Source organism: Nycticebus coucang, chromosome 8, assembly GCF_027406575.1.
Source record: "Nycticebus coucang isolate mNycCou1 chromosome 8, mNycCou1.pri, whole genome shotgun sequence".
NCBI classification, from domain to species: Eukaryota; Metazoa; Chordata; class Mammalia; order Primates; family Lorisidae; genus Nycticebus; species Nycticebus coucang.
Window position 1 is genome coordinate 81,307,537 of NC_069787.1, and position 23,228 is coordinate 81,330,764.

At 41.8% G+C, this 23,228-nt stretch overlaps 1 protein-coding gene across 1 annotated transcript in view; it reads right to left on the bottom strand.

Annotated features, from left to right (window-relative positions):
- Nucleotides 1–5,065: 5,065 nt before the first annotated feature.
- DCLK3 (doublecortin like kinase 3) overlaps nt 5,066–23,228 on the bottom strand; it is an 88,147-nt gene continuing 69,984 nt past the window's right edge. The window contains exons 3-5 of the mRNA XM_053600529.1: nt 11,130–11,262; nt 8,174–8,341; nt 5,066–5,649 (exon numbers count right to left, since the gene is read on the bottom strand). Of these exons, the coding sequence (XP_053456504.1) occupies nt 5,456–5,649; nt 8,174–8,341; nt 11,130–11,262 (495 nt within the window). The 3' untranslated portion in view covers nt 5,066–5,455. The remainder of the gene's footprint in view (nt 5,650–8,173; nt 8,342–11,129; nt 11,263–23,228) is intronic.

A 23,228-nucleotide genomic window follows, 5' to 3' on the forward strand; every position in this document is an offset into this window, starting at 1 on the left:
TTCATCAGCGCACCCTTTCTTGACTTTACTCCCTTCTTGGACTTACTTCACCACTCCCTAACCACACTCCCTAGCATTGTCTTCCAATCAAACCATCCACCTACATCCTTGTCTCAGGATCTGCTTAGGGGAACATCATGTCCCCAGAACTGTCCCAGGTGGGCTTATCTTCCTTCCACTCTGGCCAGAAGCATTGCCCTCGTATGCTTCTCTTTTTTTTTTGTAGAGACAGAGTCTCACTGTACCGCCCTCGGGTAGAGTGCCGCGGCGTCACACGGCTCACAGCAACCTCTAACTCTTGGGCTTACGCGATTCTCCTGCCTCAGCCTCCCGAGCAGCTGGGACTACAGGCGCCCGCCACAACGCCCAGCTATTTTTCTGTTGCAGTTTGGCCGGGGCTGGGTCAGAACCCGCCACCCTCAGCATATGGGGCCGGCGCCCTACTCACTGAGCCACAGGCGCCGCCCTCGTATGCTTCTCTTAACTCCTTACTACACCCTAGTTAATCACACAGGCTCAGACCTTCTTGTTGAAACACTAGAACCAATCTCCCCCTTTGAATAACAGAAACCAAAATAAAGTCTGCAACCCCTCTTTGCATTTGCTGATACCCTGGATTATATAACCGAAAGCTTCCTGAAAGCCATCAGGGTTCATGCATTTAGAGAACCCTGGAACAAGAGACTTCTCTGGGATTTGCCTCAGTCTGGGAACCAACCATCATGAGGTCTGCTCCAGATATGAAGGAGTCCAGTCAGGAAGGACTGGGGAAGGCACAGTTGCCTCCTGCGTATACTAACTGAATGTAAGAAATTCACAGGCTGGTTTTCCTGAGAAGCAGACACTGAAAGAGAGGTCTGCATGCAGAAAGTTTATTGGGGACTGTGCCCAGTGTCTGTTGGAGAAGGGAGTATAATGATGTAGCACTGACCAGAAGGCGCTAACTGCGATAACTGAAGCAAAGGCCTCATCCGATCCCACGGGGAGATAGGGGTGGCTCTGCAGAGCTGTCTTGAATTGAGCAAAGAGACCAACTTTTGTAACTCAATTTGACCAGTTATTGGATGGGAGCTGCCCCAGAAAAGGTCATGACTTTGAATGTGGAGACTCAATTTAGCCAAGGACAAGACCAGGAGAACAAATATATTTCAGGGAACTATAAGGCGACCACAGTATCCCTCATATTGGTGTTAATGAGTTTTCAGGGGGAGAAAGGATCATAAACTCCTATGCCACTTGCAGAAGCTAAGGAATATAAGTGATTGTCTCATGATTTCCCAACTTGAGAGGAATTGGAGCCAAGCCACTTGACAGTGGAAAGAACACAAGTCACTCAACAGTCATTTGAAGTGTCTCCCCTGAAAGGACCGACAATGGCTCTAAGCCACTTGTAGATCCACCATCAACTCCAAACCAATCTATAGGTGAGTGGGCTGCATAAGATGTCTAGTGGCCACTGGTATCAAACATAGTCTTTCAGCTTTCATGAAATGGAAGGATTGGGGTCCAAGTTAAAGGACCTTCAGGATAAATATTTCTGTTGCAGAAAGGAATCTTGTTGGTATCACTTATCTACAGGCGTTTGAGATCTCACCTTGCAGGATCATACACAGAGAAGCAGCTGGAAAATAAAGGGGTGATGCCGCTCTGTACTGGCGTCCATACTGGCATCTAGCATTTTTGGTAAAACAAGCAATGACAAGAAAGTCGGGTGTCTTCTCTGAGCCTCATCCTCCCTATCTGTAAAATGGGGCTGATAATCACACCTCTTGGTGCCATTTTTCTAAGGTGGACATGAGATACACATAGAAATTCACTCCAGGAGCTATAAAGAGCTGCACAACTGTCCAATTTTAGAACACAACTTATACATTGTTACTTCTCAGTTATACCCAGATAGTAACATTTGAGTAATTAAAAAACAAACCATGTGGGAAACCATAAGAGAAAAGAAGAAACTTTCATCACTCTTTATGGGAATATAAAGTAATTAAAAATTAAGTTGGCAATATCTGGTCAAGTTGAAAATATTTTCTCTCTACAAAAACAAACTCTCCCAAACATGCGCAAGGAATGCTTATAGGATGATACATATGACGTATTTGGAGTAATAAAGAATTGGTGAGAAACAGCTTAAATATGCATCAGGAAAGAAGCTAAGGAAGCTAAGTGGATTGATCCAAACAAGGTTGAGGAAGTAAAATCCATGGGGATGGACTGGATTCAAGAGTCAGAGACTGAGGGATCAGGGTTGATGCCTGTGTTTTGAACTTGCTCAACATTCCCATTCCCTGAGTTAGGAAGGAGGACAAGGCTTCTGGGTGTTGACTGTGCACTCTGCCCTGAAGAAGTCTGATACCTACACCTGATGTGTAGGCAGCTGGACAGATGGGTCTAGAACCTGGAGGAGAAGTCTTAGATAGAGGTATAAATGGGCTAAGGAAGAAGAGGATCATCTGCAAACAATGAGTGTAAATGAAGCTGCCAAGGGAAGAGTACAGAGCAAAAAGAAGAGTCTATTACTGGTCTTTGAGAAATTGCAACTATATTTTTAACAGATTATTCAAGTATAATTGACACACAATAAACTTCATTTATCAGAAGTATATAATATGATCAGCTTTGATATATGTACACCCATGAATCCAAGATAATGGATTACATTCAAGATAATGATAATATCGATCATTCCCAGAGTTAGCATCTGTCCCTTTGCAGTCTCTACCTCACTTCCTTCTTCATGTCTGTCCCCAGGCAACCCTTGATTTCTATAGATCAGGTTCTATAGAACCTGTTCCTATAGATTAGGTTGTATTTTCTAGAATAGTATATAAATGTCATAATCAGAATATAGTCCCTTTTTGTGACATTTTTCATTTAACCTAATTATTTGAAGGTTCATCCATGCTACTCATGTATCAATCATTCCTATTCTGTGGCTGAATGTTATTTATTGTATGGACATACCACAAATTCTTTATTCTTCATTCACCAGTTTGTGGATATTTAGGCTATTTCTACTTTGGGGCTACCACAAGCAAAGCACCTGTGAATATTGTGAAATCTTCATAGGACATATGCTTTAATTTCTCCTAGGTAAATACTTAGAAGATAAATGTCTAGATCATGTGGGAGATATATATGTTTAATTTTTAAGGAATTACCAGACCGTTCTCCAAAGGGGGAGAATTATTTAACATTCCAAACAGCAATGTACAAGAGTTCCAATTGCTCTACATCCCTGCTAATAGTTAGCCTTTTCATTTTAGTCAGCCTTTTCATTTTAACCATTTAATTTTACCCATTCTAATGAGCATCTAGTGATATTTTGTTGTGGTTTTAATTTTTATCTCCCTAGTAAATGAGGATGAAACTACAACTTTTACAAGTGAAAGAAGACTGAACCTATACAGGAGATCCAAAGGAGCAGACAAGGATGTAGGAAATAACCAGAAAAATGTGGCATTGCAGAAGTCACCAGGAGAAATGACTCAAAGACAGCAGTCAATAGGGTCAAATGATGCAAATTTTGAGGATTTAAAATTCTCTTTTGGATTTAGTGACATGAAAAGATGTTCTGGTAGCAATGGATTCAGTTTCCAAACTCTTTCCACATTTTCAGAATGTGTAACATTTCACTGCCTAATGGGCAGCACCCTTCCCTCGGGGGTCTGAGTCCCAGTAGCACAGGGCCCCTTCTCTGAGCTCCTGAGGTTAAAGCACCAGCTGGTACCTCTTTTCAGTGGTTTCAAGTTTCTAGGGGGCATTATGGGTTTGAATCCCCAGGAAGTTAACTCTGAAATCCAGATTAGTGGGCAAAAGGTTTATTAGGGAGTGGTCTTAGGACCAAAGGGAAAATGTAAGATTGGACTTGGGAGAAGTTGGGCTGTGATGAAGTCCCAGCCAAGGGGTCAGCCAACCCCCACAAGGAGTTCTAAAGATGGAAAGCCCTTCAGCATTGCCCCTAGTTGGGGCCAAGGGGCCAGGCCTTCATACCCTACGTGAACCACTCATTAAATGGGATCTGCCAGGGAAGGAGTTGCAAGGTGACTCTTACCAGCTAAAGTAATTCCTGCAGAGAGCTCACAGCTGAGAGTTTTCAGCCAGCAGCACCCCAAAAAGTTTATATCCTTTGGTCTTGAAGGAGGATCTGGGTGGCACATTATAGCATCCACTATAAGGGTTTCTCCTCCAAGTCCATGGTTCTAATAACCCAATCTTCCCTTGGTTGTCTACCTACAAGTGAAAGACTCTTTCTGCAGTTATTATCTCTAAGTTATTCCAGTCTCTTCTGTGCTTTTCCATTTCCCAACACTCATTTAAGCAGTTCCTTACACTAAATTCTCTAGTGCTATTACTGTTTACTAATACACTCCTCCACCCCAATGCCTCCAGAACTATTAGGGAAGTAGAATAGAAGTAAGAAATCCATACTTTTGACTGATTCTGTGGCCTACTATCCAGGCCAACACAATCTAGAAAGGTCAATTTGTATATATCAAGATATGTTTTTGCTTTCAGCTCCCACATACTTCCAGAATCATCTGAAAAGACCAACATTTTGGTACAGAAATCTAGAACATGTCTTCTGTGTCCTAGAATGTACGCATCACAAATAGGAATGTACCTGAACTCGAATTCCAGTGTAATCCATTCACTGCATTTCTAACATATTAATGCACTGAATGGTCCCTCATGATCTGAAAACATTAACATAGTCACAGCCTGAGTGCCTGACGTCATGTAAAAGTGACTCTAACTCAGGGATAAGTTGGTTGAAAAGTTATATAATTGGGTATTGCAGGGGCAAAACTAATTCTTTGATTTCTTCTTTCCATTTTTCAGATTGCACTAAATCCGATTTTCACTAAGAATGAAATGCTAAACACCTAGATTGGCACATCCTACACAAACAGATCTTGTCAACTAATCAAGTGTTCATCATAACTCTATTTGGTCATGTTGTCTTTAAGAAGACACATCTGAGCTATAATTCCCTGGCTCTCATCACCACCATTAAGAAATAATCGGAATACAGACCCATTTCTGTTATTCAGAGCATGTTTTATTAACACAGAAAGACCACAGTGCACCTTATTAATCTCACAGGGGGAGTTTAGACCCTGATAAAGCACCACTCCTGTAGTACAGCATGAATGTGATTACAAAGAGAAAGCAAAACAAACCATTATTACCAAAACCCCTCACTGATGATAATTCTTACAAAAAAAAAAAAAATGTATTAAAGGCTTCAAATATACAATCTAAAAATTTTACAACATTTAACATTAAAACTCATTTTACTTTTGTAATATGCTTTAAAATCTACTAAGTGTTTCTTCCTCTGACTCTTCAATTATGTGAAGAAACTTCTTTCAATGTTTTTCTCTTGACTTCTATCCTTTTCTTTGTCCTTGAGCAAAACTGGGGGCTGAACAGATGCCTGAGGTGGTGACTACAATGTCTGCTCTGCAACCCTCTTGTGCTGGCTCCGGCAATGGCCCTCGCTGCTGGGGGACACTTCCTTTTGTAGGTTCACCGTGCTGGTCTTGCCACCTGTTTCGATCCAGGGATGCTGAAGAACCTGGTGGGCTGTGTAGCGCTTTTTGGGATCTACCACCAGCAACCGGCTCACCAGATCTTTGGCAGCTATTGAAGGGAAAGAAGAAGGAGAAAATTTGAATGAAAGTGGTTCTGAATTTTTCTTCCCCACATATGAAACAGAACACAAACATCCACATTAGCACTATGTGTTGGCTATAAGGTTCTTTTGTGTTTTAGAGTAGAACAGTCCAATAAAAGGTGGGAATGTGCTATATCTATACTACCCCTGGACTACTGAGAATTTGAAATCTGGCAAGACTGAGGGCCTGAACTTTCATTTACTTTGAATTAATTTACATTTAAATTTAAATAGCTGTGTGTGCCCAGGGACGACCATGCGGGACAACACAGCTCTAGAGTATGTCTGTTCATTTCTCTAGAGCCATGAAGGCAGCCCCACCCCTAACATCCATGGCACTCATGGCAAAAGAACAAATGGAGGCCATGTGTCATATGTTCAGAATATTTTTAGGCTTTAAATGAAAACTAACAGATTGTTAAATAAAATACATTCAATCTTCCTAAGTCAATAAGTATGCCTTCATATTCGTAATACTAAAAAACACGTAAAGAAATCTAAGGAGTAAATAGTGCAAATTTGAAATTAACTACATTGCAAACCTAAGACCATGACTGATTCTAGAATGCTATGGTGACAACTGGTTTCTCTCTGGCTTGCCAGCTCCTCTATCCTGGCTCACTGAGCCTGCTCTTCCAATCACTCAAGAACTAGACAAGAAGAAAACATCCCCCCACTTTTTTACCCTTATTGAGGGGTGCCTCTTGCTCAATATCAGTTGCTCACTCACCAATCACCTCCTTCCCTACACCCATGTCCAGCCACTTCTTGAGTATGGAAGCCCCAGAGTTCTCCTACCCTCTCCATTTCAAGCTGGAAAAAATTCTACCCACAAAGTGCCCCAGCCTACCCTGACCAGCATCATTCCTTCAGCATCCTCAAAGGACCCAGAGGCTGGAAGGCCAGATTTAAGTTGAGAATTCTCAGATCCTTGTCAGATTATGGACAACTCTATACCCTAGCCAACATATCCAAGTTATTCTGCACCCTCCAAACGCTTTGGCACTGTGGGAAGAGGCTGGAAAGAGGTCTCATAAACCTTGGAAATGAGCTTGGGCTATACGGACAGGGAATTCTGGGGTCCCAATGTTGTGGCCTAGATGTGGCTGTAAGAAGCACATCCCACTCACCCCATAGTCTCATTACTCTGTGAGGAGGGGTATGACCAGAGCAGGATCTTTTAAGACCTGAGGCCCAGGACAGGCCACCTATGCCCAAATCTAAATATAGTGCTACAAAGAATTCCCTTCCCCTTCCCCTCCACCTCTTTCTCTCTTTCCTCTCTCTTTTTCTACCTCCCTCCCTCCCTTTCTTCCTTTTTTTCCCTTAGAAACAGGATCTGTCTCTGTCACCCAGGCTGGAGTACAGTGACTCACTGCCACCTCAAACTCCTAGGGTCAAACAATCCTCCTGCGTCAGCATCCTAAGTAGCTGAGGATTATTATACACATGTGCCACCATGCCCAGCCAATTTTTTTATTTATTGTAGAGATGGGGTCTTACTATATTTCCCAAGCTGGTCTTGAACTCCTGGCCTCAAGCCAGGCCTACCTGGAGGCCTACCTCGGCCTCCCAAAATGTTGGGACTACAGTTGTGAGCCACCACACCCAGCTTAGAATGTTCTAAAACAATTTTTGGTCCTTCAATTCCTCAGTTGCCACTGCCTTGATTAGCTCAAGACCCTGACCCTACCTGCAGCAAGCTACCCAGTCCCTACCTTATTTAAGAATAGGGATGGAATGAAGCTTTTTCCCTCCCTCATCCTCCAATACTAGGGAGGAAACAGAAGCTGGGGATGAAGGCAGCTTAAATGGCATGGTTTGGGGAAATGGAAAAAAAAATTATCATTCTTATTCTACTTTTTAAGCTAAGGACTCAAAGACACCAAATACCCAATTATCTAGTTCTCAATTTTACAGGAGTAGTGAATAGTATAGACAAATCAGTAGAGACAAGGGGAAAGATTTCATTTGGAATCAAATGGAATCAAACAGAATGGAGGGCCAAAAGGGAGGAGAATCATGCATGCTTCTAGGTTACTAAAAAGTAACTGAGACTTTCACCCCAACCTTGCAGAGCCCCTGGCTCCAAGTATGTGTGTGCTCGCCCCATAGGACCTTTGATGATGCACATGTAAAATAAGCATTTTCAGTCTGTTCCATTCAGAGAAACTTCTGTATATAAGGCGGCCTTTCTCTTTCCAAATGAGAATTATAATGTTTCTGATATTTCTCAGTTCAGATGTTCTTTAATTGACTTAAGGAAAAGCACTTGGTGATTAGACTATTTTTATTATATCTCAAAGCAAGTGTGTTTTTGGAGTGCTGCGCAAAGCTATATAAAACTACTGAGGAAGTAAAGGATGAGGCATGACATGATGACAGCCTGATTCCATGCCAGGCACTGTACAGGTCCCCTGCGTACCTATTACACATCCAACCTGAAAAACCTAGCTCCCCTTCTCCTACATGGGGAATGCCAAATCTCACCATCAGAGATATTGTCCCAGTAGGGGGGTAGGAACTCAAAGTGGCCCAGCTGGATGATATTAAAGAGTTCATCTTGGTCCCTCTCTGGGCTGCGGAAGGGGGGGAAGCCACACAGCAAGATATAGAGGATGACGCCTGCAGCCCACATGTCCACCTCCAGTCCATAACCTGCACAAACAGAGGCAGAGACACAGTGAGCCTAAGACCAGCAGGATCAAATGTGATGAAATAAATGATGCAATAATGTGGTTCTAAATAGACCTAATAGATCCAAGTCACAGAGGACCTCAGCTCTCAATAACCAAGTGCCACTTCCAAACACGTGAGTGGCCTTTACTAGTGAACCACAACTTGTCTTAAAGCCCACTCCCACAAATGAGGGATACCACTATACCAATGTTACTATACCAATGTTACTCAAAGTTTAGTCCATGAACCACTGCCACTTTGTGATCTTTTATTACTGGTTCTGTGATAAAAAATAAGCACAGAAATTGAAAACAAGTGTTTGGAAACTCTCAAAGCAATCTGACGTGACTGTGACACTCAAATGCCTGATTGGTACACAATCTTGTTAAATAGGGCATAGATCTGGCATTGTCAAAGATGCGGTGTGAGATGAGGTGTGTTCCAGTCACATGCATCAGGACCATGTCTGGGGTGATGCTGCACTGGAAATTTTAAAACTTGGCCCTTCACCAGAGATAGTTTGAAAAGCTCTGGTCTACACCAGCAGTTTCTGTCTCCTATCTATTCATTGCCTTCTCTCTTATTTAAAACATATCACTTACTGGCTTTTTAAATGATTATTAAAAGACTGATGTTTATAACTGTATCCCCTCTCTGTGCACACAAGCACACATGTGTGCCCCCAGACACAGGTAAGTATACTTGTTAAAACAAAATTAGGATCAGACTGCATATATTTTATACACCATTTAATGTAAAAAAAAATTCTTCACAGACATTAGTATTATTACTAATAATACTAATTATTACTACACAGTAACAGCTGTTAGTATTCTCTTTACATGTTGAATCCCTATGTGGTAATTTATGTTTCTAATTTTTTAACAACTGTAAGGAATTTTCTGATGAACACCCATGTATATTAAATATTTGTGCATATCACTATTATATTCTGAGAATAACTATCTAGGAATGAAAATACATGTAATAATATATGGTAAAAGTTCTTTATACATATTACCCAATCATCTTCTCAAAAGTTGTAACAGCACTATATAATATGCTTCCAAACACTTTCTAACATTTTATGTTTAGGAAAAGAATAACACTTGTCAGCTTTAATGTGGAAGTTAGATATTCATTACTAAGCCCCTGAATAAGTTTGTCAAAATATTAAATCATCAGGAAAATATTAAAAGAATAAGTCAGCAATGACCTCTTTTAGCCCATGTTAATAGCCTTTTCTTAGTTCTCCACCATCTTTCATTCTTAGGAGAGACTGAATTTTGCCAGGCCTCCCCCCATCCTCTTGAATTGTCCCTTTGGCCTCTGTGATATTGCACTTTCCAGACCTTCCCTATGGGCTTCCTTGTCCTCTGTTGATCCTGCCCCTTCCTTCCTTCATCCCTGAACTCTTGGCCTCCTTCAATAATTTGTCCTTGGCTGTCCTTCGTGGCATCACTAAGGAGTTCGTTATGTCACCAGGTCAGCCAATCCTGTTTCAGGGTCTCAAAATTCCATACTCAACCTTCACCTCCTTGCCAACTGGACAACTCTGTGTATCTACCTTGATAAATCTACAAAGTTCAAAACATAACTCACTGCACCCCCACATTCCAAAAGAGCTTTCCTTTCTAACAACCTAGCTGGTGCTATGACTAGTGTGTGGCTTTCCCAAGAGGTCATGTTGCCTATCTGCTTTCCTTTGCCTCTTACTCCAGCTCCTCAATGCTTCCATTTATATCTCTGAATTATGCTAACCATATCGTCTGAACACCTCTGTCCAGCCTTCCCATTTGTCAGAATCCAGGCTCAACCTACTCAATCAATGTGTGCTTCTCTCTAGTTCACTGAGGCTAGTCTCCTCAATGTTTCTACCACCTCACCTCATACATGTTATTCTTATCTTGTTTTCTTGATGCTTCTGCTGCTGGGAAACTATCCCTCCCTTCCTTCCAACCACCAACTAGACAACCCAAAGCTTTCCCATCTTACCTAGGGTGGGTAAACTGATTTCTCCTGGAGTGTCACAGTAGTCAAATATTCATATATATTGAGCCATAAAATAATTATTATAGTAGAACCTCTGTAAGTTGACCACCCAAGGGACCATAACAAACTGTTCAACATATGGAGGTGGTCAACATAAGGAACTAGGCCTACTGTACTGGTAAGTACATGTGGTACATGTCTGGTTTAGGAAAAGTAGGTTAAGATGGTCAATATAGAGAGGTAGTCACTATGGAGGTTCCACATTTCCTTTTTATATATTTTATAGAATATGTCAGTAAAATAGCTCATTATCTCCTCACATGAGATACAAATAGGTAATAAATATTCATGGATTTTGAAATGGGATACCCTTTTCCTCTAAATGCAAGGTTGGTGAAGGAATTTTTAACACAATTACCATAATAACTATTTCAATCCTCTCCCATCAGAGGTTGCCACTTGGGTCAGTGGCACAAAGGACCTTGCTTGCTTGAGTTCCTCACCCAATTCTCCACTATCTTTCACCTCATTGTCCTACCAACAAACACACATACACAAACACATACGCCAATGTGTCTTCTGTAAGAAGCTATTGAAGAAACAACTCTCATGTTTTGTTTAGGAGACTGCTTTAAATATTTTCATTAAAGTCCAAGCCCAAGTACCAATTATTTGAAATTTCTGACTGTTCTATATTGAAAACTATTAAATCTTAAAAATAAAACATTTGATAGTAAGTAAGCCAAAATCCCACAGAGTGATATGAAACACTTACCCTTCTCAGAAAGAATTTCAGGAGCTACATAAGTCGGAGTACCACATACAGTAAATATAGGTCTCACCACATGCTTTGCAAGTCCAAAATCAGCCAGTTTCAAAGTGGTAGATTTGTCCTCATTCCGCTGAACCTGTAAAAGACCAAAATCCCCCAAAGCATAGAAATAGTAATGAGAACAAAGAAGAAATATTAAGGAGATGACAAGTATGCAAGGTCAAAATAACCAAACAATAAACCTACATAAGTTTAGGTTAGCCTAACACGGACAAATAAATTTGACCTCAGTGACAAGTGCTCTCACATTTACAACTAAAATACCAATGAGTTTGATTTACTGTGTCTAATATGGTAGCACCATATTGTCATAAGTGGCTATTTAAATGTATTAGTTAAAACTAAACTGAAAATTCAGTTTCTCAGCTGCACTAGGCACATTTCAAGTGCTATGGCCACTCTGGCTTATGTATACCATTTTAGATAATGCAGATAGAGAATGTTTCCATAGTTGTAGAAAGTTCTATTGAATAGCATTAAGTCGAAACAAAGAGAAATGACACTTTTAGCATAGACTAGCTTTAATTAGAACTAGAAAGTGCCTATGAGTGCTGCAAAGGCTGAGCAGGAGGAAAAAAAAGAAAGGAAAAACAGTTGGAAATTAAAATGAAGATGCAGACTAATAAGCAGGAGAAGGATGTTAAATACAGGCTCTAATTAGGAGCCATGGGTTATTAAGAATTAAACAGGCCAGGAGTCTTTGAGTAATTATAGATCCAAGACTATAGTTTAATAGTCTTGTACAAATTTCTTGACTCATCTGAGCCTCTGTTTCCTTATTTGTTAAACAAAAGGAGTGGATTGGAAGTGATAATTTCCAATAAATAGGCTTAAGTCAGGAATTCCATTCAATGTGTGTAGTCTACCTAGCAAAGTACCTCTAGGGTGACCAGTAGTCCAAGTTAGCCTTAGCTTTCCACCAGGCTTTTGGGGAGAGTAGCATTAGTTATTTTTTTAAATAGAAAAAAGACCCAGATACTCTCACTGTGAATGAATACAAAGACTCAACTCTTCCCTTCTTGACCCATCAAAACTTATTCCCCCTGAGTCTCAATCCTTCAAACAAGCCCAGGTAACTGGCCTCCTAATGTCTAGTAAACCAGTTCCCACTGCCAAGATAGTATGTCCTCTCCTCCTGCACCCTCAAGGTATTTGTTAATAAGATGATGATTATTAGAAAAAGTCGGGTCTTAACTTAAACAAATGAATGTCAAGAAGTAGGCAAGCATAGCAACCATTTATTTCACTATGCAAGAAATAATAAAACAAAAGGTATGTCATGTTTCTCATGAAAAAAGAAATAAACCAGCAAACAATGAAGGGGCAAACCCAGTATATCTCATAGCAAATAAAAGACACACTGATATCCTATACCATGGAAGCAGTTTTCCACTTAGGGGAAAGGTTAAATAATTAGGCACAAATCTAACTCTGGCCTCCTTCAGTACTAGCTAGCACCCACACAAGTAAGGTTGAAGAACAACTGTTCAGTATCTCATCATTGAAGCTGATTGCTCAGATTAAAGGTGAACTAACCAGTTAATTAGACCACTATGTGGAAATTTACTGGGATAAATCTGGACAATCTTATCCACTCTAACTGGTGCCTCCACAGCTAAAGGAGAATTTATCAACTTATCTGCAGGTACACACTGTCACACCTCTACTGGAACTGGAACAAAGGTTCCCAACCCTGCTACCACATTCCCAGGCAGCAATGGTGAACTGTGCTTCTCCTTGAGCCCCATCAGAGCTGACAATGGTGGGGGTCGGCCATTCTCCCAGTTGCTCCAGGCCAGAATGAGCTCTCCACACTTGCTTTGGTTCCTTCTAGTGAGTTTGCATCTCTATAAGCAGCATGTGTCTTAATTACTGAGCCTGACTCATTACCAGACAATCTAATCAATGTCTCCATAATTAACCTAAATAAATGGACAGCCATAAATTTAGAATTTATATGAAAATCTGTCTGATGTGGGTATAGAGACAAGCATATCCCAAAAGGGGATCACAGGGGTAATTATCAAAATAATTTAGGCTAGAAAATCTAGTTTGGAAGGAAAGGAAAACAAAATAGTGTGGTGTCTAGAATTACCAGACAGATGATCCACATTAATCAAATTTGCTGAGTAATTTCTGAAACACTATGTCCCTCATGAATATTTGTAAATATTCCCAACCAAATAACCAACATTAAAATCATTTGGCTGATTTAATATGCCAAAATAAGATGTGTATGCCTGTTGCAAAATAACTGAAACATTTTCTTCCTCATGAAAACTCCCAATTCCAAAACCTGGCTCCACTGACACAGTAGCAGATTAAATACTTTGAAAACTAGGACTTTTCTTTTGAAAATTTATTACACCAAATGTCCAGATACTGATGGATATATTTTCAAAATGCCTAACTTCTTTTTAAATTATTTTATGGGCTATCTAAAAATATATTATGCCTCCTCTTGCCTCTTCATGGTTCAGCTTTTCTCTTTGAGTCTCAGGGTCATTTCTTGAGCATTAACAATCACATATGCAGAACCCAGGAGTGGTTAAGATCAGTGGTGTCATTTGTCCCTTCCAGAAAGTGGCTCCATACTGCTTAGTGTTTTTAATTATTCTGTTTCCAGCTTGTCAGAAGTTATTTAATATTTTTCAGTGTTATTGTTTATTTCACCTATATAAGCATTTTAATACACTTAAGGGCATATACTGCATGAGTTCTTTGGTTTATTTTTTTCAACAGGTACCTCACATTCTTAGCTTCAGAATAGTTCCTATCTTAATCCTTGAAATTAAATGAGTGATGTTCTCCTGGAATAAGTTTTCCTCCTAGAATCTGTGGGGCTTCTTAAACCGTCAAATTCAAACCCCCGCCTAAACCAAGATCCGTAAGTCCTAGGTTGTGGACTGGTACCAGTCCCCGGTCCGTTGGGAATCTGGCCACACAGCAGGAGGTGAGCAGCAGCCAAAGGAGCAAAGATTCATCTGTATTTACAGACACTCCTCAAAGCATCACCACCTGACCTCTGCCTCTTATCGGATCAGCTGTAGCATTAGATTCTCATAGGACCATGAACCCTACTATAAATTGCACATGTGAGGAATCTAGATTTGTGTAGTCTTCATGAGAATCTAACATCTGATGATCCAAGGTGGAGCTAAGGTGGTGATGCTAGTGCTAGAGAGCAGCTGCCAATGCAGAGAGATCTGACTGCACGAGACCATAAGTCAATTGCCTGCAGACACTTATTAAAACCCTGTCAGTAAGTGGCAAGTGACAAACTGCATCTGGTGGCAGGGTTTTAAATGGCAAATGAGCATCTTACTTCAATTGCAAAGCTGCATCTGTTAGCAGGCTTTATTGTGGCAAGTGAATTGATGTACTTCAGTTGTACAGCTATATCTGGTGCCAGGCTTTAAGTCAAAACCCAACACTTATTTTAGTCTGCACATGGCCCGCCCATTATTTTATTTACTACTTCCATCCACACCTCTTCCCCATGCTTCACATTTGTCTCAGTCATGGTTTTGGTAAAAAGCTAACCCCAGCAAAAATGAATGAAAAACAAGCATCTCTGGAGAGCTTCTTTGAAGAGGGAGGTAGCCCAATGATGAGACAGCTTCAGAAAACTCGAAGAATGCCAACAAAATAAAAGTTTCATTAGAAAGAAAATACCAAGAGTCCTACTTAAATAATGGGTTCACTGCAATAGGTGATTCATATTCTCCAAGCCCATTTCGTATAATAGGTGGCAACCAGCTATCTAACAAAGCCAGGAAACCTTCAAAACTGCTTTGCCACAGGGACACCAAGCACCCTGCATTAAAAGACAAGCCCTTGGGATTTTTTAAAAGAAGAAAATGTGAACATGAAGAACAGCAACAATTTCTTAAGGCTACCACCACTCCATCAAATGTGTCTGCACTGAGAGCATCAATTGCTAAAGCTAAGAAGCCCTTTAAAAGATTTGGTCCTAGGTGGGCATTGTGGCAGGTGCCTGTAGTCCCAGCTACTTGGGAGGCTGAGGCAAGAGGATCACTTGAACCCGAGAGTTTAAGGTTGCTGTGAGCAAATTTACCATCGCACTCTACCAATCTACCAAGGGTGACCAAGTGAGACTCTGTCTCAAAAAAAAAAAAAAAAAGAGTTGGTCCTGCCTGTCGGTAAAGGATGTTATCCATGAACTTTTAGGACAGGCTGCAATACAAAAGGTGGCACATGTTCCTCCTTTAGAGCATAGTGAGGCATAATTGTTAGAGATGATTAATAAGTCACCACAGTACAAAATCCAGGTTTGACAAGTCTACCAATGTTGACAAGGCAACCATGCTTTTTGTGTGTGATATATTTTTCAGGAGAATGTGCATGAGGATATCCTATGTGCACTTTTATTGCCAATCTACACCATGCTGCAGAACTATTCAAGTCTTTCTGAATGATTACATATCAGGAAAACTGAACTGGTCATTTTGTGTCAGTAAATGCACAGATGGAGCAGCCACCATGACATAAAGGCTTTCTAGTTTCACTACTTGAGTCAAGGATGTCACTTCTGAATATAAGTCAATGCACTGTGTTATCTATAAAGAAATGCTGGCTAGTGGAAAAATGTCATCCAAATTAAGCAATGTTTTGCAGGATACAATGAAAATCATCAGCCACATTAAAGTACATGCCCTTAACTCACATCCATAGTGCAGCTCTGTGAGCAGATGGATGCAGAGCACACACACATCTGCTCTTACACACAGCAGTGAGGTGACTTTCTAAAGGGAGATCACTGGCAGCACATTTCAGTGTCACACAATGGGTCACAAAACTTACTTGTATGACATATTCAACCTGCTCAATATAGTCAATCTGCCACGTTAGGGAAGAATGGCAACTAGGTTCAAGTCAACAGATAAAGTAGCTGCATTTGAAGCCAAACTGGAATTACAGGGCCAACAGCTGAACACTGGGATTTCTGACTTGTTTCAAACATGAGCAGAGATTTTGAAAAAGAATGAGCCAGGCCCTTCTTTCTCTTTTCTTCTTTCTCTCTGATCACCTATCTCAGCTTTCAAAGGGATCTAAGCTTTACTACCCAACCATGAAAGACCCCTGAACTCGGAATAAAGGGATCTGTGACCAGTTTGTGAATTAAAAAAACAGGTGAATTGACTTTGTCCATGCTAGAAGAGGATCAACTGCTTGAGATCACAAATGATGGTGACTTTTAAAGTAGGTTTGAGACAATTTCAAACATCCATACATTCTGGATTAAAGTCAAGGTGGAATATCCTGAGATTGCCACAGAAGCACTGAAAAGCCTTCTTCCATTTCCAACATCCTAGATAGCAGGGTTTTCTTCAATGACAGCAACAAAAACAAGATTATGGAGTAGACTAGATGTAAGTAACACATTTTGGGTATCACTGTCTCTCATCACCCCTAGATAGACTATCTAGTTGCAGGCAAATAAGCTCAGAGCTCCCACTGATTCTACATTATAATGAGTTGTATAATTATTTTATTATATATTACAATGTAATAATAATAGAAATAAAGTGCACAATAAATGCAATGTACTTGAATCATATCAAAACTATCCCCTTTCAGGGATAAAAAAAAAAAAAAGTCTTATATGTAACTGATCACTGACTCCAAAAAGGATTAGGACCACTGATCTAAACAGAAAACTTGTCTAAACATTTTCCTACAAGACTATCATCCATACCTAAATGAAATACCAAAATGGAAAAGATTCTACAACTTCATGCAGTAGTCCATCTCATTTATGGCCAGCTTAACTTGTAAGAAGATCCACCCCTATATTGATTTGGAATTCCACCCCTACCCCTGTTTTCTAAATGTGCCTTTTGGAGTGACCCTGAATAAGGTCACATCCCTCCAAAGATAGGGAATAAGCACCACAATCTCTAGCTTGCTTTCTGTCTTCTGCAAGTCAGCATCTGGGATGGTTAATGTTAACTGCCACCTTGAGTAGATTAAGAAATACCTAGATCTGGTAAAGCATAATTGGGGGGGAGGGGGGGTTGAGGGTGCTTCCAGAGAAGAATGTCATGTGAGTCTGAGTGGACCAAGTGGGGAAGATCTTCCCACTCCAATTGCTGGGGACTGAGACAGAAAAGCAACAGAGGACAAGCAAACTGGTGTCTCTCTGTCCCTCCCCTCCCCTCCTCTTCTCTCCCCTCTCCTCTCCTCTTCTCTTCTCAGAAAAGCAACAGAGGATAAGCAAACTGGTGTCTCTCTGTCTCTCCCTCTCCTCTCCTCTCCCCTACCCTCTCCTCTTCTCTTCTCTTCCCTCCCCCCTTCCAGCTCCACCCACCCCCATATCTAGGATATACTATTCTCATCCTTTTATATGAGAACTCCAGGCTCTCCGGCCTTTGGACTCCAGGACTTAAACTGGTTAGACCCCTCGGGTTTTAAGGCTGAGCTACTGGCACCCCAGGGTCTCCAGCTTGCAGACAGCCTGTCATGGGACTTCTTGGCCTCCATAATCATGTGAGCCAATTCCCCTAATAAATCCCTTCTCACATATCTCTATAATATATCAGTGTCAGTAAATACAGTAAAAATTCTCCAGGTTCTGTCTCTGGAGAATCCTGACTGATACAGTATCTTAAGTACCCTCCAAATATTCCTGACCTGGACTCCCCCCTGACCCATCACCCTCTTCCATTCCTTGCTACTCTAAGAGCATCCCCTGGACCAGCACCATCAGCATCACTTGGGAGCTTGTTAGAATCTTGGCTGTTGCATATGCCCTATACCAGAATTTGCATTTCTAGAGACTCCCAGGGTGATTCATGTGAATAGTAAAGTTCTGGACAGTCTCTGAGTGCCTCTTTTGAAAAAGAATGCCAGAACTAAACACCACACACCATGTATGATTTCATGAAGTCAGTAGACCTCAGGACTGTCAGTGACCGTTACTAGGTGGCCATCGAAGCAGTCAAAGAACCCATTAAATGACCAACATCAATGCCCCAAATTTGGAAATCCTTCCCAGACTTGCCTAAATTGCACTGAGGGGCCCACCTATAGCCTCCCTGCACAACACCTCACCTGCCCTCATGCTACATCACCTTGTCTCTATCTTCTAGTAAATCTAAACTCACTGCTCTGGGTCATGTTCCTGCTGTGGCTCTGTTTTCAGCTGTTCTCTGACTGAGAAGGTGTTAAGATATTACATAGCACTGTAATGACTTACCTGTCTGCAAATATGACCCCTTTCTTTGGCCACACCAAAATGTTCTCCGTTTAATCCAGATGTTCTATCTTATTTATGTCAGTCTCCAAATAACATCTGGATAATCTTAAAACTTTAAGAGGAATTTTTCTTTATTTTTCTGGACAATTAGCTTCTATTTTCTCCTTGGATGGTGCCTCAATTTTAATATGATCTTGCAATTTTCAGCTCTAAGCAGATGATGACAGCAGAAGACAGAGCAAACAATGAACAGCTACCTTCAGAAAAACTAAGACACAGGTAAAAAGCTTGTTTATCTTTGCCAATTATCTTTCCCCGACTGGAGTACAGTGGTGAGATCACAGCTCAGTGCAACCTCAAACTCCTGGGCTCAAGCAATCCTCTGCCTCAGCCTCCCAAATAGTTGGTACTACACGCAAACACTACCACACCTGTCTAAATTTTTTTCTTAATTTGTGTAGAGATGGGGTCACTATGTTATTCAGGATGGTCTCAAACCCCTATCCTCAAGTAATTCTCCCACCTCTGCTTCCCAAAGTGCTAGGGTTACAGGCATGAGGCACTGCACCTGGCCACCAACTTCTTGATCCTTCATGATTCCTAATACTTTTTCCCTCCAATATCCATTTTCAACTGGCTATCAGGATTGATATAATCTTAGAAACCAATTCACATTAAAATGCCAATATCTAAAATCAATTTGTATTTCAACTGCAAAAGACACCATAGTACAAAAGAATGACTGAAAAAATCAGTGAGGACAAAGTATTCCCTGGGACTTGTCATATGACATGCCTATGATATGTCTTTGTTGTCTATATATCATGCCAACTTTTTTTTCCACTTAATAACCCATATCCACTCCATACATATTAATGATATGCCTACTATGTGCCAAGCACTGTCCTAGGTATTAAGAATACAATAGTAAATGAAATAAAATCTTTTCTCTTATGCAACCTCAGCTCTATTAATAAACAATATTCAAATAAATATGTAGTATCAGTATCAGATAATGAATAGTGTTATAAAAACTAAAAGTAGTATTGGGGAGCAAGATGGTGGACTAGAGACAGCTCTTCAGCAGCCACTTGTGGTAAGACCAAGGAACGAAGACTCCAGCCACCTCTGGCTAGGGTGCCCTGCCCAGAAACATCACTTCAGGGACACAGGGAAATAGCAGGGGACCCCAGAAGCCAATGAGGAGGTCAGGACAAGTGGAAGATTGGCACAGAAGGCAAGTGCTTAGGTAGCAGCAGAGGTAACCTGGCCCTCCAGCAGTAGGCTAAAGACAGAGAAGGCCTGTCCTGAAGTGCTTTTTTGGACTTGGGTACTCAATGGAGCTACTTTGGGAGAGCTTAAGCAAGCAAGTGATCTTGAAGAGTACACAGTGGCCAGGACTGAGCCCCTGGGCAGGGTAGAGCTTCCACTTTTTGGCTACTATCAGGGTGCCACCATTGTGGGAGGACTGCCTAAGAGGAAGAGCCCACAGGGCCCTACCACAAGGCAAATTCTGGAATGCCTGCTGAGCTGGACACTCTTGAGAAGACTTGGGGGGGGATCCCACTCCCAGGGAAAGCCACTTTATGCCCAAGAGGCACTATTTGGAAAGGTCAAAGTGTGTCCTTAAGTAGGCTGATGAAAGCTTCAGGCTTCCAGCCCTACAGGGATTGAAGGCAAATAAATCAGGAAGATAGGACCAGGTCTCCTTGGCAACTATATAGTAGCTTCCAGAACCTGTCTTACACAGCAAAATAAGTGGTATGATTAGATCTCCTAACCCCAGAATGAAACCTGTTGTCCAGGCAATGTGTTGCTATACAATTTTTTTTTTCCTTTTTTCAATTTTTTCCCCAGGATTTCTTTTTTCCTTTTTGTATTTTTATTTTTCCATTTATACGTTCTTAAATAATAAGGGCTCCAAGGCTATGGTTTTTCTGCTCCTTTTATTATGTCTTTTGTCAATTTTTCCTTTAGGGTTTGTTATTGTTGTATTATGTTTTGTTTTATTTTATTGTATTTTTATTTTTCCATTTTTACTTTCTTCAACAGTAAATGCTTCATGTTTGCTATGGTTTTTCTACCCCTCTTATTCTTTCTTTCCTTTCCATTTCTCTCCTTTTGTCTTTTTGTAGAGATTTTTCTACTTTTCGTTCCTATATAAATTTCTCAAACAATTAAGATATCCTTTTTTTTACAGCTTATGTAATGTTATTTTCAATTTTCCTTATATACTTTTATTATTATTCTTTTATTCTGATCTGTTTTATTCTATTTCAATTGTATTCCATTTATGGGACAGAGCCTCCCTCTGAGGCCTAGGCTTGGGTGTTCTTGTAGTTTTAACCTTTTGAAGGATGGTATTTGTACCTCCCAACTATGATATATTGCTGATTTTTTTTCTATATTTGGCAAAGGTGGGGTCTTGCTATTCCTCAAGCTGGTAAGGAGCTCCTGACCTCGAAGGACCCACCCAGACCAGCCCTCCAGAGGCCTTGGCAACTATACTTGGCAATTGCACGTGTGGGTCAAAGCACCCTGCTGAAAACTACCATTACTCCCATCACTCTCTTTCTGTTATTCTTCTCTCCTTTTTCCATTTTTTTCCATTTACCCCCCTTTTTTCTCTTTGGCTTTCTTTTCTCCCTTCTTTTCCTTTTGGCCCTATACCAAAAGGAGACTTCAACACCTAAGCAGAGAGACAAGGTAATTTAAAGAGAAGGAGGAAGTGAAAGAAAAAAAGTAGTAGAAGGAAGTGAACAAAAAGAAAACAGTCCTGAGGAACCAACAAAAAATTCCACCTATAAAGAATTCTGGGCAGCTGCCACCACCTCCAGAGCTAGGAATGGCCATGTGGGACAGGCCAAGCTGGAGGCTGGCTCAGCAGTCTCAGGTGCCAGCTTCAGAGGGGGAGCCACACCTGCCCACAGGCCGGGAGCTGGCTGAGGCCAACCACTTTGACTATGCCACCCTCTGTGGCATCTCCCTGTCCCAGCTATTTCCAGAGCCTGAGCAAAGAGGCTCCCATCCAAAAGGAGAGTTAAAGGACAGAAGTTTAGCAAGTAACCTGTGGATTATAGCTTAGCCAAGAGAGAAGGTTGAAGAACATACATCAACCCTGCTGAGGTGAGCCGCAACCCCAGGAATACAAACAAAATGTACAAAATCCATCACCAAGTGAACATGAGTCCCCTCCCCCATGAGAACAGCTTGCAGTACTCCATACAAACAAGTGAGCAGAGTTCAAAAGTCCTCCCATTATATCCCACCATGGCACTCTCCTGCCAGGCATAAAACCATATAAAACTCCATATATTCTGTACCTGCAATTCTGAACTCCCAGCACTCCCTTCCACTCTCACTCTGAGGTCTGGAAGCCTGTCCCCCAGGATTCCAGATTCTTGAGTATTTTCTCTAGAGGTGTGGACAGGGCATGGACTGCTGCTGGTCAATGCTGATTCTGCAGCACGGGAGTAAGGAGAGGATGGTCAGCTGAAAGGGAACCATACAGAAGCGGCAGTGCCCCAAGGCACAGAGCAGCAGCTGCAGCAGCAACAATAAGGTTCATCCCTGGATGCTCCGGAGTCACACCCCCTGTCTCCCTGGGCAACCAGAGGAGGCCAGGCTTCTTCTCTGGTGGCAGCCACTGGCGGAACATAGCTGGGATGGAAACCTAGGCCCCATGAGTAAAGTGTTTGCCTGAGGCGGTACAGGCCTGAGTGGAGCATGGGGACTAGAATACGCACGCAGAGAGCCAGCAGAATCCCAGGGTGGGGCTGACCCAGAGGACCACTATGCTGAGCTGAAGACACACCCGGCCCTCAAGGGATCATTAGCTGAGACAAAGGTGGGCAGGCAGAGGCTGGAACTGACAGCTAACCATGCTGCTCCAAAACAAACCATAGCCGAGACCGGGCAGTGGCACAGACAGGGCCTAAGTCATAGGTTCTGTGAACTCAGCGTCCATTCTGCAGGGGAATATAGCTGGGACAGAAACAAATTCTGCAAAGTTGTTCTGTTCTGTCAGTAACATCAATCAGGGGCAGGGCTGAAACTGAGTGAACAGCCCGAGCCTCCATTAAGCACCCGAGGTTGTCAGGCCTCACCTCGCCCTGCTGGATAGTGGCAAAGAGCAGCGGCCTGGCTGAGAAGACATAGATCTCCTTGTGATTCAGGCAAGCACAAAACCCCAGAGTATCTGCTCATTGGAGGCAACTGAGTCACAGCCCTCCAGGGTTATCAGTGACTGGGTGTGACAGGGGTGCAAGGTGGAGAAGGAGGCATCAACCTTCCCAAACGAATCTATTTGCTGGGTGGGTCTGCCTGACATCATGGAGCACCAGACCGAGTCATATTTGAGTTGTCAACAGGCCCCTGTGGTCTAGTTGCCAGAGACCTTTTGAACTCTCCCACCTGAGACAGGTGCTAACTGAGACAATTGATTTGGACCTCTTGAACTGGGCCAATAGCCCGAGGACTATCCAAGTGGAACCCTGGGTGTGTGGTTGTGGGAAGGTTTGATTTTCCTTTTCCAATCATTGCCTGTCAGGGGCAGGTGAACTATTGCTGGTATTTCTCAACAGCTGAGACTTCAACCCAGACTAACTGATTCACTAGGGTAGGACAGAGACCAGCTGAAAACAAGACAGAGCCACTTAGCCCCACCATACCAAGTAGGTCCCCGGTTTCTCAGGCTGTAGCACTGTACAGGTCCTTGGCAAAGCTCCAGCAGAAAAGGTATAGACACCAGTCCCAGCTTTTGGACAAAGGGCTGGTTAAGCACTACTCCTGGAACCCCAACCCAACTTCTCTTTATCTGCTCA